The 13972-nt window shown below is 45.5% G+C and overlaps 1 protein-coding gene across 1 annotated transcript in view; it reads left to right on the plus strand.

Annotated features, from left to right (window-relative positions):
* The first annotated feature begins 11975 nt into the window (after positions 1 to 11975).
* Positions 11976 to 13972, plus strand: part of E2F3 (E2F transcription factor 3) — a 175186-nt gene continuing 173189 nt past the window's right edge. The window contains exon 1 of the mRNA XM_086965146.1: positions 11976 to 12510. Coding sequence (XP_086821272.1) covers positions 12253 to 12510 — 258 coding nt within the window. The 5' untranslated portion in view covers positions 11976 to 12252. The remainder of the gene's footprint in view (positions 12511 to 13972) is intronic.

The raw sequence follows: 13972 nt of genomic DNA on the forward strand, positions 1-13972 counted from the left end.
ATCGGAGGAACCGGACACGAATCCTCTAATCGGGAGTCCTTACTACAACCAAGACAAAACAAGTTTCCAAGTCTGCTAAGACGAGGCATCTTTGCTCACTAGTCTAGCTTCAAACTTCAAGGGATTATCTAACTAAGGTATTTTCGTGAATACACGAATCCCTCGGTTTTGGCGCTTGCAAGTTCCAAACAAACCGTATCTCAAGGATACCAAAACTAAGAACCAAACTAAGGACTGGGAGACGCTCCACTTATACTTAACTGAAGTATTGAAGATCGATGACGTCACTAGAAGACTCGTCTATCGTTTCGCTCTACCAAGGATCACGGGGTCCAAAACAGGGCGATAGTCAAGGCAGCAGTCCTTCGTAGCCGTCGGGACGCGGGGAACCTCGCAGCAAAGACCTTCGGAACCACGTCGACATACAGGGGTCGCTGAAGTGGCTGGCCGTCCTCTGGAATTTTCACACGAAGCTCCTCACGAACATCTGGCTTGGACCGTCACCGCTTGATACCGCCCCGAGTTGGGCGCCAACTGAGGTTCCGGGTTTTTAGGAACCCGGTGGTGCCAGGGGATCACACCCGAAGACCTCTGAGTTCTCCCTGTTCCGGACCACAGAAACCAAGAGTCTTCTAGGTGAAGTCAAAGATCGAGTTTTATTGGCTGCAACCAAGTAACATGTGTCCTAGAAGTACGACAGCACGGGCCGTAAGTTCTCAGGAGACTGTTCGTTTTTACAGAACCAGCCTTCTCCTTTTATACACGGTTTTACACTTCAGGCAAGAATTCTTGAGTTTATGATATGGTCATACACATATTTACACAATAGAGTAAAACACGAAACATGACGGCCAACCCATATTTTAGATGACCAGTTTGTGATAGATGACCCAGCCCAGCCCGGAATTACAATCAGATATCGATGAAAACCCCAATAGAACAGGGCACCTCCTAGTCATAAAACTGGCCATAAACAAGGAACATGGACAGGTGTATGTGTGCAGAAAACATGGTCTGTAGGTGGTGAATGGTTTATGGTATGTTATGTATTGATGCTATCTCATTCGGCCACTGGGCGAGGGGCTGCCCAAACAGGTTTGGCTGGAGGCGGTAGAGTCAGTTTGGCCAGGTCATGGGGAAGTCAGCTAAGGTGGACGTGTCCTTTCAGATCAAGCTTGACCTTAATCAATTGACTTATATGAGGGCAAGGCACAAGATGGATGCCGTTCACAAAATGGAGTCCGAGGGTTCGGAACGGAAACCACGATTTAAGGGTGTTAGCATTGCCCAATCATGACGCAAATGCACAGGGATAATGTCCTAATCATTACCGGTCTGCCGATACCAAATTCGTCATGGTACGATGGCATTTTGTGACACGAGTGTTGGACCTCGGTACCATATTACAGCAGGATCCGGAATTCCAGAACCACACTGGAATGGCAGTAAATCACTTATGTAGGGTAAAAGGTGTGTGGAGCAACCTGTTGTAATTAAAGAACATAAATTGCGTCAGAGTTGCCACTCTGGACGACTTACGAACCTTAATCCATAGCTTGTCCCACAGGGATAAAGGCCATGCTGTGGCAAAGTCATGTTCCCACTGTTCCTCCACCCTAGACTTAGGCCTAATAGACTCATTGGCATTAAGGTGTTTGTAGATGATAGAAGCTTTGGAGGTAGTGCAGAGAAGAGAATGTAATCTTGCAGAAGGAGTGAGGGGTGGATGACGCCTGTGTCTGCATAAGTTGGGTGTATGTAGCCATCACCGTTGTCTTGAGCAGGAGGTATTTGGAAGCAAAGGACACAGGCAGAGCAAAGGTCAGGCGGAGAGTCGGGATGGGCAGGAAAGTAGAGTGTGAAAATAGCTGCGAGACCCAGACCAACCCCCTCTGCCTCCAGGATTTCCAGTAAAAGGGCTTGTTGTGGATTAAGAGATGTGCATTGTGCCAGATGGTGGAAGAAAGGAAGTCAGCAATAGTAGTAGGGGGAACAGGAGAAGAAGATAGGAGAAGTTTGGTGGTAAGTCTATGAATGGGCGTGGAAATTGAAGAGGGCTTACGGGAAAAAGAAATGTACTCAGCAAAAGAAAAGGGGGAAAGGAAAAGGCGCTCAACCTTAGCCCACAGAGGACATGGAGATATGGGATCCTGCAACCAGTAGGATGCTTGCCGCAGCAGGAAAGCCTTTTGATAGGCTGGAAAATCTGGGAAGTTGACCCCCCTTCCGATGCTGGACGGATCAGTCTAGCAATGGACATCCTGGGTTTCTTGTTATTCCATAAGAAGGCGGACAACAAGGAGTTGATTCTCTTAAAAAATTGGATGGGAATGGGCACAGGGATATTGGAAACTGTGTAGAGGATTATGGGGGTCAACATCCTCTTAATAGTATTGAGGCGTCCCCACCAAGATAAGTAGAGGGGATGCCACCTGGTAGTTAGATCTGAAATTTTCTGGATACAATTATTCAAGCAGAGGGAAACGGTATCGGAAATGGAGGAAGTGATATGTAAGCCTAAGTACTTGATATGCGACGAGCTCCAAGTAAATTTGGAAGCATTGAAGTCCGGCTTGAAAGTAAACTTCGTCAAGGGCAAGATTTTGCATTTATCATCGTTGAGTTTGTAACCAGAGATCAGGGAGTAGCACCGCACTTCCTCTAGGAAAGCAGGAATGGAGTCTTCGGGGTTGGAGATGAAAAGCAGATTGTCATCCGCATAGGCAGCAAGTTTAATATGAGAATTAGTGGTCTGAAAACCGTGAATGTTAGGGTTCTGACGGAGTTTGGACAGAAAAGGCTCTAAGGCCAAGTTGAAAAGAAAGGGGGAGAGGGGACATCCTTGGCGGACACCTCTGCCAAGATCAAAAAAAGGAGAAACCTGAATATTCGCACAGACTGCTGCACGCGGATGGGAGTACAATAAAGAGATCAAGGAAATAAAATTGGGGCCAAAACCAAACCATTTGAGGGTATGAAAAAGGTAAGGCCATTCAACCCTGTCGAACGCCTTCTCGGCATCCAAGGCGATCGCAACAAGAGAATGTTGTAAAAGTGGGGATTTTGTCAAAATATTAAACAGTAATCTGGTGTTGTCAGTAATAAATCGGCCCTTCACAAAGCCGAACTGTTTCTCACCCAAAAGGTCGGGAAGCAGAAGGTCCAGCTGTGCCGCCAACGATTTAGCAAAGATTTTGTAGTCGATATTCACTAGGGAAAAAGGCTGATAGTTCTTACAGTATTTGGCATCTTTCCCCTCCTTGGGTATCAAACAGATATGGGCATCGGAAAAGGTCCCAGAGGAGCCCCCCAGGGCGGTGAACGAACTTAGGAGAGAGTGAAGTTTTGGAATGAGCAGGTTTGAGAAGTGAAGGTAAAACTCAACGGTTAAACCATCAGGTCCAGGGGCTTTGTTTAATTTGAGGTTGTGAAGCGCGGTAAGTAGTTCCCTTTGGGAGATATCAGATTCCAAAGTGGAAAGGTTGAGAGGAAAGTGTGCAGGCTTCTGAATGGTAGAAAAGAAATGTGTGAGTGAGTGGAGAGAGGGTTGGGTTTTAGAGGAGTATAAAGTCTTGTAGAAGAGGGAGAACTCAGTTAAAATGTTGGTATCAGTGTGTTTGAGATTGGAGTTATTGTCATAAATGGCTTCAATGTTTAGCTTATTATGCTTAATCTTCAAATAGTTAGCAAGAAGTTTCCCAGCCTTGTTCCTGCCTCCATAAAACTTAGCACTAGACTTCAACAGGTACAATGAAGCATCCTCTGTAGATTTCTTGTTAAACTTCATTTTGGCGGCCACAAGAGCAGTGAGAGTATCCTGAGAATGAGAGGTAGAGTAGGCGTGTTCCAGTCTCTTAATGTCACAAAGAATATCTCCTGTGAGTTTACGGGTGGCTTTACGCTTTCTTGCCACAAAGCGAGTAATAAAATACCGTGCTGCGGCTTTGAAAGCATTCCAAATAGTGTGTGTCGGGATAGAGGGAGTATCATTAAGCAAGAAAAATTCATCAAAAAAAGCGATAAAGGAAGAAGTAAATTTAGGATCTAAAAGAAGAGCATTGTTGAAACGCCACCTCTTAGGTCCATCAGATTTGGGAAGTACCTCAATATTGATCAGGACAGGGGCATGGTCTGAAAGTAAAATCCGGCCAATTTCAGCAGCAGTGAGAGTTTGAGCAATATTGTGGGAAGCAAAAATGTAGTCGAGCCGCGACTGAGAGCGATGGGAGGGAAAATAAAAAGTAAACTCCTGTAGGGCCGGGTTGCAAAGCCGCCAGGTATCAACAAGTTTGTGTTGGGAGATAGCCTGGGTAAAGAGCTTATGGGATTTATTAGGAATATGATGGGCCGCAGAGTACCTATCTACAAAAGGGTCCAAAGGATGATTACAATCACCAGCAAGGATGAAGTTGTCATCCATAAACAGAGTGATGTGACGAGAAAAATCATCCCAAAAAAGAGGCTCACCAACAGTAGGAGCGTAGACATTGAGGAAAGAGACTGGAACACCTCTGAGAGATAGTTTGACATATGTCCATCTTCCATTAGTATCTGATTCCTGGGAGATAATAGAAAGGGGGAGAGACTTACGGCATAGGATAGCCACACCATTACGTTTACCATCTCCTTGTGAGTAAAAGACCTCACCCACCCAACCCCTTTTAAGTTTGACAGATTCAGTGTCGGACAGGTGAGTTTCCTGCAAAAAAGCAACATCAACATTTAGCTTAGCCAAGTGAGACAAAATTCGCTGAAGTTTGATTGGGGAATTAATACCCTTGCCATTCCATGAGATTATATTTAGCGACATATCATATAAAATAACCTATAGCAAACACATTGGCAAAAACAGAAAAAAGAACCCATGAGACAAAATAAGAATATAAGAAGAAAGTGATCACCTAGACTAAGGAGGAAGAAGAGAGGGAAAGAAAGAGTAACGGGTATAAAAGAAGGAGGGAAAAGAAAGCAGGAAAGAGATAAAAAGAAGAAAAAAGGCCAGTGGAGTAAAAGGAATAACGGCATAGGCAAGAGAAAATCTTAAGGACGGATATGTATCATCCGAAAACAAATCAGAGAGAAGGAACAAAAGGAGGGGGAGGCAGAGCAAAACGAGGCACAAAAGGTACACACAAAAGAGGAAACAAAAAAGGATCATACCTACAAAGGGAAAACACGAGAAGAAACTGAGGGGGGATGGTACCACACGGGTAAGGCGGCACACCAAGGTCGGCCGGGTGGGAAACCGGGAGACATCATCAGACGGGGAAGGAATCCTGTGAGGGTGAAAAAGGACAACAAGGGGTTAAAGTACAGAGAGAAGTTGAACCGGTAACAAAAACAGCGATGGATAACAGCATAGCGCAGAGAAGATAAAAACCAACATACTGAAACGTCTTAAAGAACAAAGAAGGCAGGTTGCAACAGCAATACAGAGAGACCCCTTAAAGATCAAAGAAAGCAAAATGCAATAGCAATAAGAGAATCAACACAACCACTGGTCATCCAGGAGCAGAGGACGAGGGTCCAGATGAGTCCATGGCGAAAGTCTTATGCGCATTGATGAAACTCTGAAGGCGTACTGGATCATCATAGATGGTAGTCTTGTTATTGTAGGTGACCTTGAACAGACAAGGCTGGTACAAGCCATATCTCTCTCCCATCTCACGAAGGTCACCTCTCAAACCCAGGAAAGCCTTACGGCAGTTGGCAGTAGCTTTTGCATAATCCTGAGCAAAGAACAGGGAGGAGCCAGACCATGTCAATGTTGGAGAGGATTTGGCAGCCGTCAAGACCTTGAAGAGATCAGTGTATTCCAAAAAATAGAGAATGACACCTCTGGGCCTCTGTGAGGGGGAGAGCGAAGAAGATGGGCGCCTCAATCGATGTGCAGGCTTGATATTAAGGGTTGTGCCCTCTGGCAGACGCAATAGCTTGGGAAGGAACGATTTAAAGAAGGCAAGAGAGTCAGAGCCCTCGAGTCCCTCTGCCAGACCATAAATGTGGTGGTTGTTCCGCCTATTTCTATTTTCCAACTCCTCCACCTGTCGCTGAAGAACAGACACTTGAGAATTCAAATGAGACACTGTGGAACAAATTTCTTGAAAGGACTTAACAGAATGTTCGACGGAGGCCACCCTGGTTTCAATTTGCGACCAGTTATCCGTGAGATTCTGGAGCTTGATGTTGGTTTCTTCCATAAAAGGGCGGAGGGATCTGATTTCCTCCAGAAAAGGGTAGAAAGACCTGATTTAGTACAGTAATAACTCCATAGAAACAGGCGCAGACTGTTTAAGAGGCAAGGGGGGATCCTTCTTCAGTCTTTTGGTATTAGTTTTCCCTGATGGGGGTTGGGAAGGTTCCATTGCTATATCTGAGCCAGACGAGGTGAGAGAATCTTCTAATTTAGAGAAAGCAGAGAAGACTTTAGAGTTCTTGACAATAGTAGTCTTAGTCATGCGGGCCGGTGTGACATGGACTAAAGCCTGTCCATAAAGCGGATGCCTGAGTTAATTGGTCGAACAGTGTTCGCAAAAGTCCACAAGGAAATGGGCGAATACACCAAAATGGCTACACCAAAAATAAAGAGTGTAGCGTGGGTGCAGCGCAAGTCACACGCATCATTGAAAAGGAGCAGCTGTTAAAATAGGTTCCAAGTGCGAATAATAAACAAGGCAACCATTGGAGAACAAAGTGAACCTGCCAGATTGAAGATGAGGCAATGCTTGTCTTCAGGAGCAGCTAGGCAAGAGCCCTATGAAGCATTGAAGAGTAAAGTCATAATCACAATGCAGCCAACGTTGAACATGCGAGGAGAGGGAATCCAACACTCAAATACATCAAAAGCCAACAAAGAAGATGTAATGAGGAGGTCCTTGAGTCGGACAAAATGGCGATGATACAAACAGTGAAGCAGCAAGTAATCTGAGATACTCACAGAGCGGGATATAGTTCAAAAGCTGTAAAGTCACTTATTTGAGACGCTGTACATTAGCCGCAGGCAGGATGGCTGAGAGAAAGCAAGTTAAAGTCACTAATTGAAAAAGCACATCACAAAGTGGAGAGGGCTGAGCCATGAAAGAGTGTATATCAAGTGAGGAGCATGTCGCAGCAAAAATGGAGAAGCTGTGGCATTCTTAGGCTGAGAAGTGGGCAGTTGACCAAGCGAGATAAGGAGAGAGGAAAGGCCAAAGGGCACCTCCAACAACGTAGAATATGGCATCAAAACTGCATCCAAAGGGCAAGGAAAAACTATCTTAGTAGCCCCTCCACCTCCGTAGCCAAGAAAGACTGATCCAGGTTAAGTAGCGCAGCAAAAGTGCACTGTCATGTTGAAGAAGGGAGTAGTTAATCACACAGTCCTCAGTGAGATCATATCCAGCGCTAAGCGGCAGTAAATGAAGGAAGAGCAGCCCCCATTAACCATAAAAGCTCCTACGCCATAACAGTGAGGGGAATGAGAGAGAGCCTGAAGCCCCACAAAATGGCGGTTGGGAGTATTCAATGATGTGGTAGCAAGTCGTAGCGTTTCTGAGGTGAAGGGGAAACGTATGAGCCTCAAAAAGGTGATAAGGGAAGTCCCATAAATGCAAAGATGTTCCGATTGTAAAATAAATTCAGTCACATGCAAAGCTCCGTGTGCCGGTTAAGAAGGCTGATTGTGCGCGGCATCCCAAAATGGCGGCCGTGCTCAAAAACTGAAACGGAGCAACTTACTACAACAAAGTTCTCCGTCCCAGAGCAGTGTAGCGCAGTTTCAGGGGTCGCGTAGGAATCCAGAAGTGTTCCGAAGTGAAGACATAGCCTTCAGACAGGAAAAGACGAGCTGTGAGCGGTACGTCTCCCGGAGCCCCAGCAGAGCATCACTCGGGCGCCGCCATCACCACCGGGCGCCAAGCCACGCCCCTCTCGTCACTGATGAACTTAAGCTTTCAGTTTCGGAAGATGATTGGTTAAGTGCAAGCAAGAAGGATTTAACTTTATCTAAGGCCTTGGAATCTGCGTCTGGGAGTTGGCCGGATGTGAGGAATTTGTCGGGCATCTAAGGACTATGTCTCAAGTGGCGGAGGAGTTGTCGGTAAATGGCAACGTCCTTCTACACGGGGACAAGGTAGTTCCTCCAGCTGAGTTAAGGAAAGAGATTATTAGGTTGGCTCACATTGGTCACTTAGGTGTGTCTAAGGCTTGTTTGAGGATAAAATTGTATTACTGGTGGCCTGGTTTGGATGCACAGGTATGGTCTGTAGTGAATAATTGGGATGAGTGTTTGTCAGACAAGCACTGGAAATTACCTAGTGAACCGTTACATCCCACTGTTTTTCCAGATGCTGCTTGGGAAAAAGTAGGTTTGGATTTCTTTGGACCTTATAATATCTTGCCTGATAATATGAAATTCTTGATTTTGGCGGTTGACTACTTTTCGAAGTTGTTATATTTCAAGTTTGTGGATGCTCCTAATTCGGATAACACAATTATGTTTTTGAGGAAGCTCTTCAGGTTGGAGGGGGCTCCTAAATTTTTGGTGACGGACAATGGAACTCATTTTGTTTTGGAGAAAATGTGTTCATTCTTGAAGTCTCAAGATGTTAAACATCTCAGGGTGGCGCTCTATTCTCCTGCTTCTAATGGTTTGGTGGAGCGGGGCAATAAAGTAATGAAGGAGGGTATACAAACGGCTGTGGCTTCTGGAATGGAGGTAGGGACCTTTGTTGAGGAGAAAGTTTGGAATTATAACACGTCTCCACATTGTACTACTGGAGTTACCCCTTTTGAGTTGCTTAGAGGAAGGAAGGTACATTCGTCACTATTTCCTACTTGGTTGAACAATAAATGTTCTGGTAAAGGAGTGGTTAGAGAAGATGGAAAATTAGCTGAAGTGGTCAGACAAAAACAAGAGGTCATGAAAAGACATTTTGATGGGAAAAGGACCCCTGTTTCACAAGGTATTGTGGTCGGGGATTGGGTGATGATAAAAAAACCTTTTAGGGTTTCAAAATGAAGCTCTGTTTTTTCTAGACCTGTGCAAGTTGTTAAAATTAGTAAAGGTTCAGTTTTCTTGGGAGAGAATGGTTTTGTGGAGTGTCTAGTTAAGATGTCTGAAAATCAGGCATTAGTGGTTAACAGGCACAAGGACAGAGGGGTCGAGGATAACTGTGGTTGGTCTCACTGTTTAACATCTAGTACTGGCGGGAGGAATGTGAATACTTCCATCTCTGATACATCGGTTTCCATTCAACCCTCAAATTCCTTGAGTTCACATGCTGCTTCTGCCATTCAACCTTCTACTTCTGTTTCTTTCAACAGGAATGGTAGAGTAATAAAAGCCCCTGTTAGGTTTAATGATTTTGTTAGATATTAGGGTATATATATATATATTTTTTTTTTGTTAAATTCTGATAAGGGGGAAGGTGATGTAATAGATTATTATGTTATAAATTGCTCGTGATTATTATTCTATGTGCCCCTTTAAGACATGTGTTCCTTTGAATGTCTGTGAGTGTTCCTGGCTCGTGGTTCGCTCAGTGACTGCAGTTACTGAGTGAACTCCGGTCTGAGAGGACACGTTATTCGTGGGTGAACTTCTTTGCAGGGGCGGATTGGCAAGGCGGGCATTCGGGAATGGGCCGAAGGGCCGGTGCCTCAGTGCCCTCTGTGGGCCGTTTTTTTTCTCCCCTGTCCCAGTCCACAGAGAGTGGACTAGGAAAGGGGAGAAAAAAACCGGCCCACAGAGTGCACGGAGACAGAGAAAATGAAAGCAGCCTCGCTGTGCGGCCAGACAGCGATTGTCAGCTGTGGCCTCTCCTTCACCCCTGCCCTGCCAAGCAATCAAGCTGAGGCTGGGCTGGGCAGGGGTGATTGTTAGCAATAATCGGCCTCCCTGGGGGCCAGGTGTTTCTCAGGCCTTTGAGCCATTTGCACCTCGGCCCCCTGGCGTCCATGCAGCCCAGAAACGGTGTTAGTCTTAACACCTCGCCCACAGCCCTTCACATTCAGGGCATAGTGGGCGAGGAAGAATGGGTCTTGCTGTGGGGGCCTGGTGATGTTTGGCATTTTTTTTGTTTTATTTATTTATTTATGCAATTTTATATAGCGCAGACTTTACCGAAGGTGTCAGAGCGCTTCACACTAGGAACAGCAATAACACATGAGGAGAAAATTATAAGTGGACAAATTACAAAAGCAAACGTTAAGTTACATGAATCAAAAGTGACAATAGTGTGCAACCAAAATACAAGAGGAGCAAACGATACATTACAGGAGGAAAAAGTGACATGTGTGCAGGTTACAAAAGCGTACAAAATACAAGTAGAGGTATAATACTGCAATTAATGTCAGACACTCCAGCACAAGAACAAACGTTACATAGGCAATGGTGGCACTTGTGCAAGTATCTAAAGCAAACAAAAGTGAGAGGAGCAAACAGTGTGTTACAAGAGAAAAGTGACTTGTGCAAGTTACAAAAGGGTACCGTACACAGGTACAAGGGTAATACTACAGTAAATGGTAAACACTCAAACTGCCAGAACACACTGGGAAGGCACTTCCCATGCACCAGCTTCACCTCAGCCTGCCCCCTGGCTACCTGGCTACCTTGGATGACCCAGAAAGCTGTGTTTTGTGCTCCCCTGCCAGGACATTTTCCCAAGGCCTGGAGGGTTGATTAATTTACTAATTGCAGGGGCCTTACCTCTGTTCATGTGCTCCTGAGCTGAAGGTCTGGGGAGGGCTGAGTAAGTTAGTAATAGCAGGGGCTTTGCTGCTTTTCAGGTGCTCCTGTGCTGGAGGGCTGGAATAATTTTGACAAAAAGGGGCCTTGCTATTTTTTTTAGTTGCTCAGCATGTAGGCCATTGTCACCTTGGCCCTGTGTCGTGTGCAAGAACAGTATCCCCCAACTTTCATTCCTTGTCTGTGCAAATGGTGTTTCATGAAAGGGCACGCCCCTTGAATGTGGGCCACGCCCCTTAAATATGGGCTACGCCTCTTGAATGTGGGCCACTTTTTTCATCAGTGCCCGGGCCGAATTGTGATCCCAATCCGACCCTGCTTCTTTGGAATAAACTCCTTCTTTCAATCAAGAATACTGTGGACAATATCATTTACTACACCCACCCACATAAGTGATGCAAGAGCAGTGAAGAAGGGTTAATGGGTATGCTGTGGCCAAATTCATCTACATTTCGGCGACTCTCGTACTTTGGTTGGTTACAAGTGTAATTTACACATGCTGAAATGTATTCTAATGTTTCCTATTTATTTTTTAAATAATCTGCTCCGATTGTTGTTCCCATAATTACTCTTCAAACGATAAACGGCATGAGTGCAAAATCCAAGCTGCACCGAAACAAATGGAAAGTTAACAAACATCCTGTGCACGAAATTGACCCATGGAATCCCGCATGTCGTTACACGGCTGACATGGTAGAGACGAAGCACAGCAGATGCATGAAAGCTGGCATGCCACGCGCCCTACAATCCCTACAGGGCAGGATTCATTCAGACTAGTAACAAAATCTAGTGTCACAATACAGTGTTATATCCGTACTACTTTTTTTTATAATTGCGAAAGAAAATAAATTATTTTTGAAAACATACTAGTAGTCGATCCAGTGTGGATATTTAAGTTAACAAAAAAAAAACATCGCCATTGAAACACTCCTAGCCTGGTAAGGTGTTAGCTTTTTAGTGTGGCACGTCTTACAATAAAATCATTTGCACTAAAATAGTGAGCCCGCCACATCGCGGAAGTAATCAAATGTGTCCTATTCGTAGTAGGTGCAACCTCGAGGCAGTCAACGCGTTGCCCGGGCAACAGCTGAAGCGACGCTGTATAGTACGCCGCCGCGTGGTAGTCTACACTCTCTTCCGGATAGGCCGGCGGATTCTGACCAATTGCGTAGGGCGTCGCGGTGACTGGCATCACTTTATGCAAATTTAGTTTAAAAAAGACGGCGGGAGTTCTGAGTTTCGCGCGAGCAGCTTTGGCGCCGCGCGCTGGAATCGGCCCCTCCATTCATTGTCCGCTTCCTGGAGAGCCATTTTCCTGCCGCGGCGCAGAACAGAGGCCGCCGCCCGCTCCCGCAATCCGCTGCCATCCGCCCGCCGCAGACTCCAAAACCCATAGGGAAGCGGCCTCCTCGACCCCCCTGACTCTCAGCTTGTCATAGCTGACCCCATTTCTTATCGGGGAGTGCTCCCTTTGCTCGAAAAAGGGTAACGGAGCGACGGAGGGCAGCCGGCGGCGGCGCAGCGAGATGCGGAAGGGCATGGCCCCGGGGACCCCAGCCCGGCGGCTAGTGAGCCGAGAGCACGGCCCTCCCACCCCGCTACTGCTGGCCGCCGGCTTTAGCCCGGCCGCCTACATCCAAATCTTGGCTTCGCCGCCGCCCAGCCCGGCCGCGCCGCCCCACGAGCAGGCTAGCCCAGCGGGTGGCCCGATGCATCCCGCCCTGCACGGATCCGGTGGCAGCAGGGGCGTCCCGCCGCAGAGCCCCAGCACGGGGCGGCCCAAGGTAAAACTCGACAAACGTAGGCCTCTATAAGGGCGCTCCGGAGCACACCTCGTACGTGTGCATGCTTACGTCATACGTGTGCATCTCTTCAAGGGCACAGCCACGCACTTCATGACAAGACCACTGATGCACTCCAAGCCTGTGCGTTGGCTCTTATCTGGTTGTATGTGTATTTCCGAGGCACAACTGCATTGTTGCACTTGCACAGAGCGCCTGTATTTAGTTGTGTATGTATACGTGTGTGGTGACCTAAGCAGCGCGCATCTCGAGTGCCTACACAAAAATTGTCTGTGTAATGTAACAGGTGTTCATATAAAACGCTTCAATACCTTCAGGTCGAGTTGGCGCTATATTAAAAAAAAAGTGTAAATCTGCCCAGACTATCTGTGCATTTATTGAATTCTCAGTTTCACCAAACACGTTTTGGATTCTGCGCACACTGTCAGTGCGTTTATTGAATACTGTGTTCCACCACGGAGGTTTTGGATGTTCACACTACTGCAACTATAAACGTATAAGAGATATTCGTATACTTAGCTACATTACAGCCAATGAACATATGGACTGACATGAATATGCGCCTGTGTGGAACACCATACTTGTCATTTTTGCACTTAACTTTGTTTAATCATTGGTTTCACCTCAATACCAGTTTCACATATAAATATAGCAATAAATAACAGAAAGGTGGCCAGTCAACCTTTGTGAAGGGCCATTTATTGTGTGGCAATGTGTTGCGTGTTTAGGAACTTTTGAACCATTTTAACTTGAAAGATTTTTTTTTTTGGATTAAAATCTGCAGAATATGCAGTAGAGATGATGGATTACGTGGCAAATGCGGCAGTCGCACCATCACATAATTCCAGTGGCTTTGCATATAGCACACTAACTTCTTTTCCACATCAAAATATAGGCGAAACTAGTGATGGCTCAAGATAATGCTTTTGAAGAATTTTTACTATTTTTGTAAGTTACCTACTATCGCCACCAAAGATAATTGTCTCTTCTGGTTTGGTTAAATGAAGTAGTTACACCTATTCTGTCAATTATGGTAACTTCTAGTCCAGCAAAGTTTGATAAAACCTCATCAATACAGTTAATCTCACACTTGGTTCCTACATTTAAAGATTTTCAAGATAAGGTCGCAGTTGATAGCTCGTTCTCTGAACCTTTGATTGTATAACCTAAACCAGATAAAAATCATATCTCTGTCTACCTAATCTTTTTCATTAATCAGAATTGTTAAATCTATGTTAAAGTCTTGGATAATAGATCATCTAATATCATGATTCTGGTTTTGACCCTGACAAAAATGGATTTTTGAAAGGCAGAGTACACTCTTAATCCAATAATTATTCTTCGTGTGTTGTCCTGCATTAGCTACATTCAATTCACTCTTGGCCTTCTAGCATTGGATGCTTAGAAGGCATTAGTTGGTCAATTGCAGATTTAATTTCTAACT

This window comes from Lissotriton vulgaris, chromosome 4_1 (genome assembly GCF_964263255.1).
Source record: "Lissotriton vulgaris chromosome 4_1, aLisVul1.2, whole genome shotgun sequence".
In the NCBI taxonomy this organism is placed as follows: domain Eukaryota; kingdom Metazoa; phylum Chordata; class Amphibia; order Caudata; family Salamandridae; genus Lissotriton; species Lissotriton vulgaris.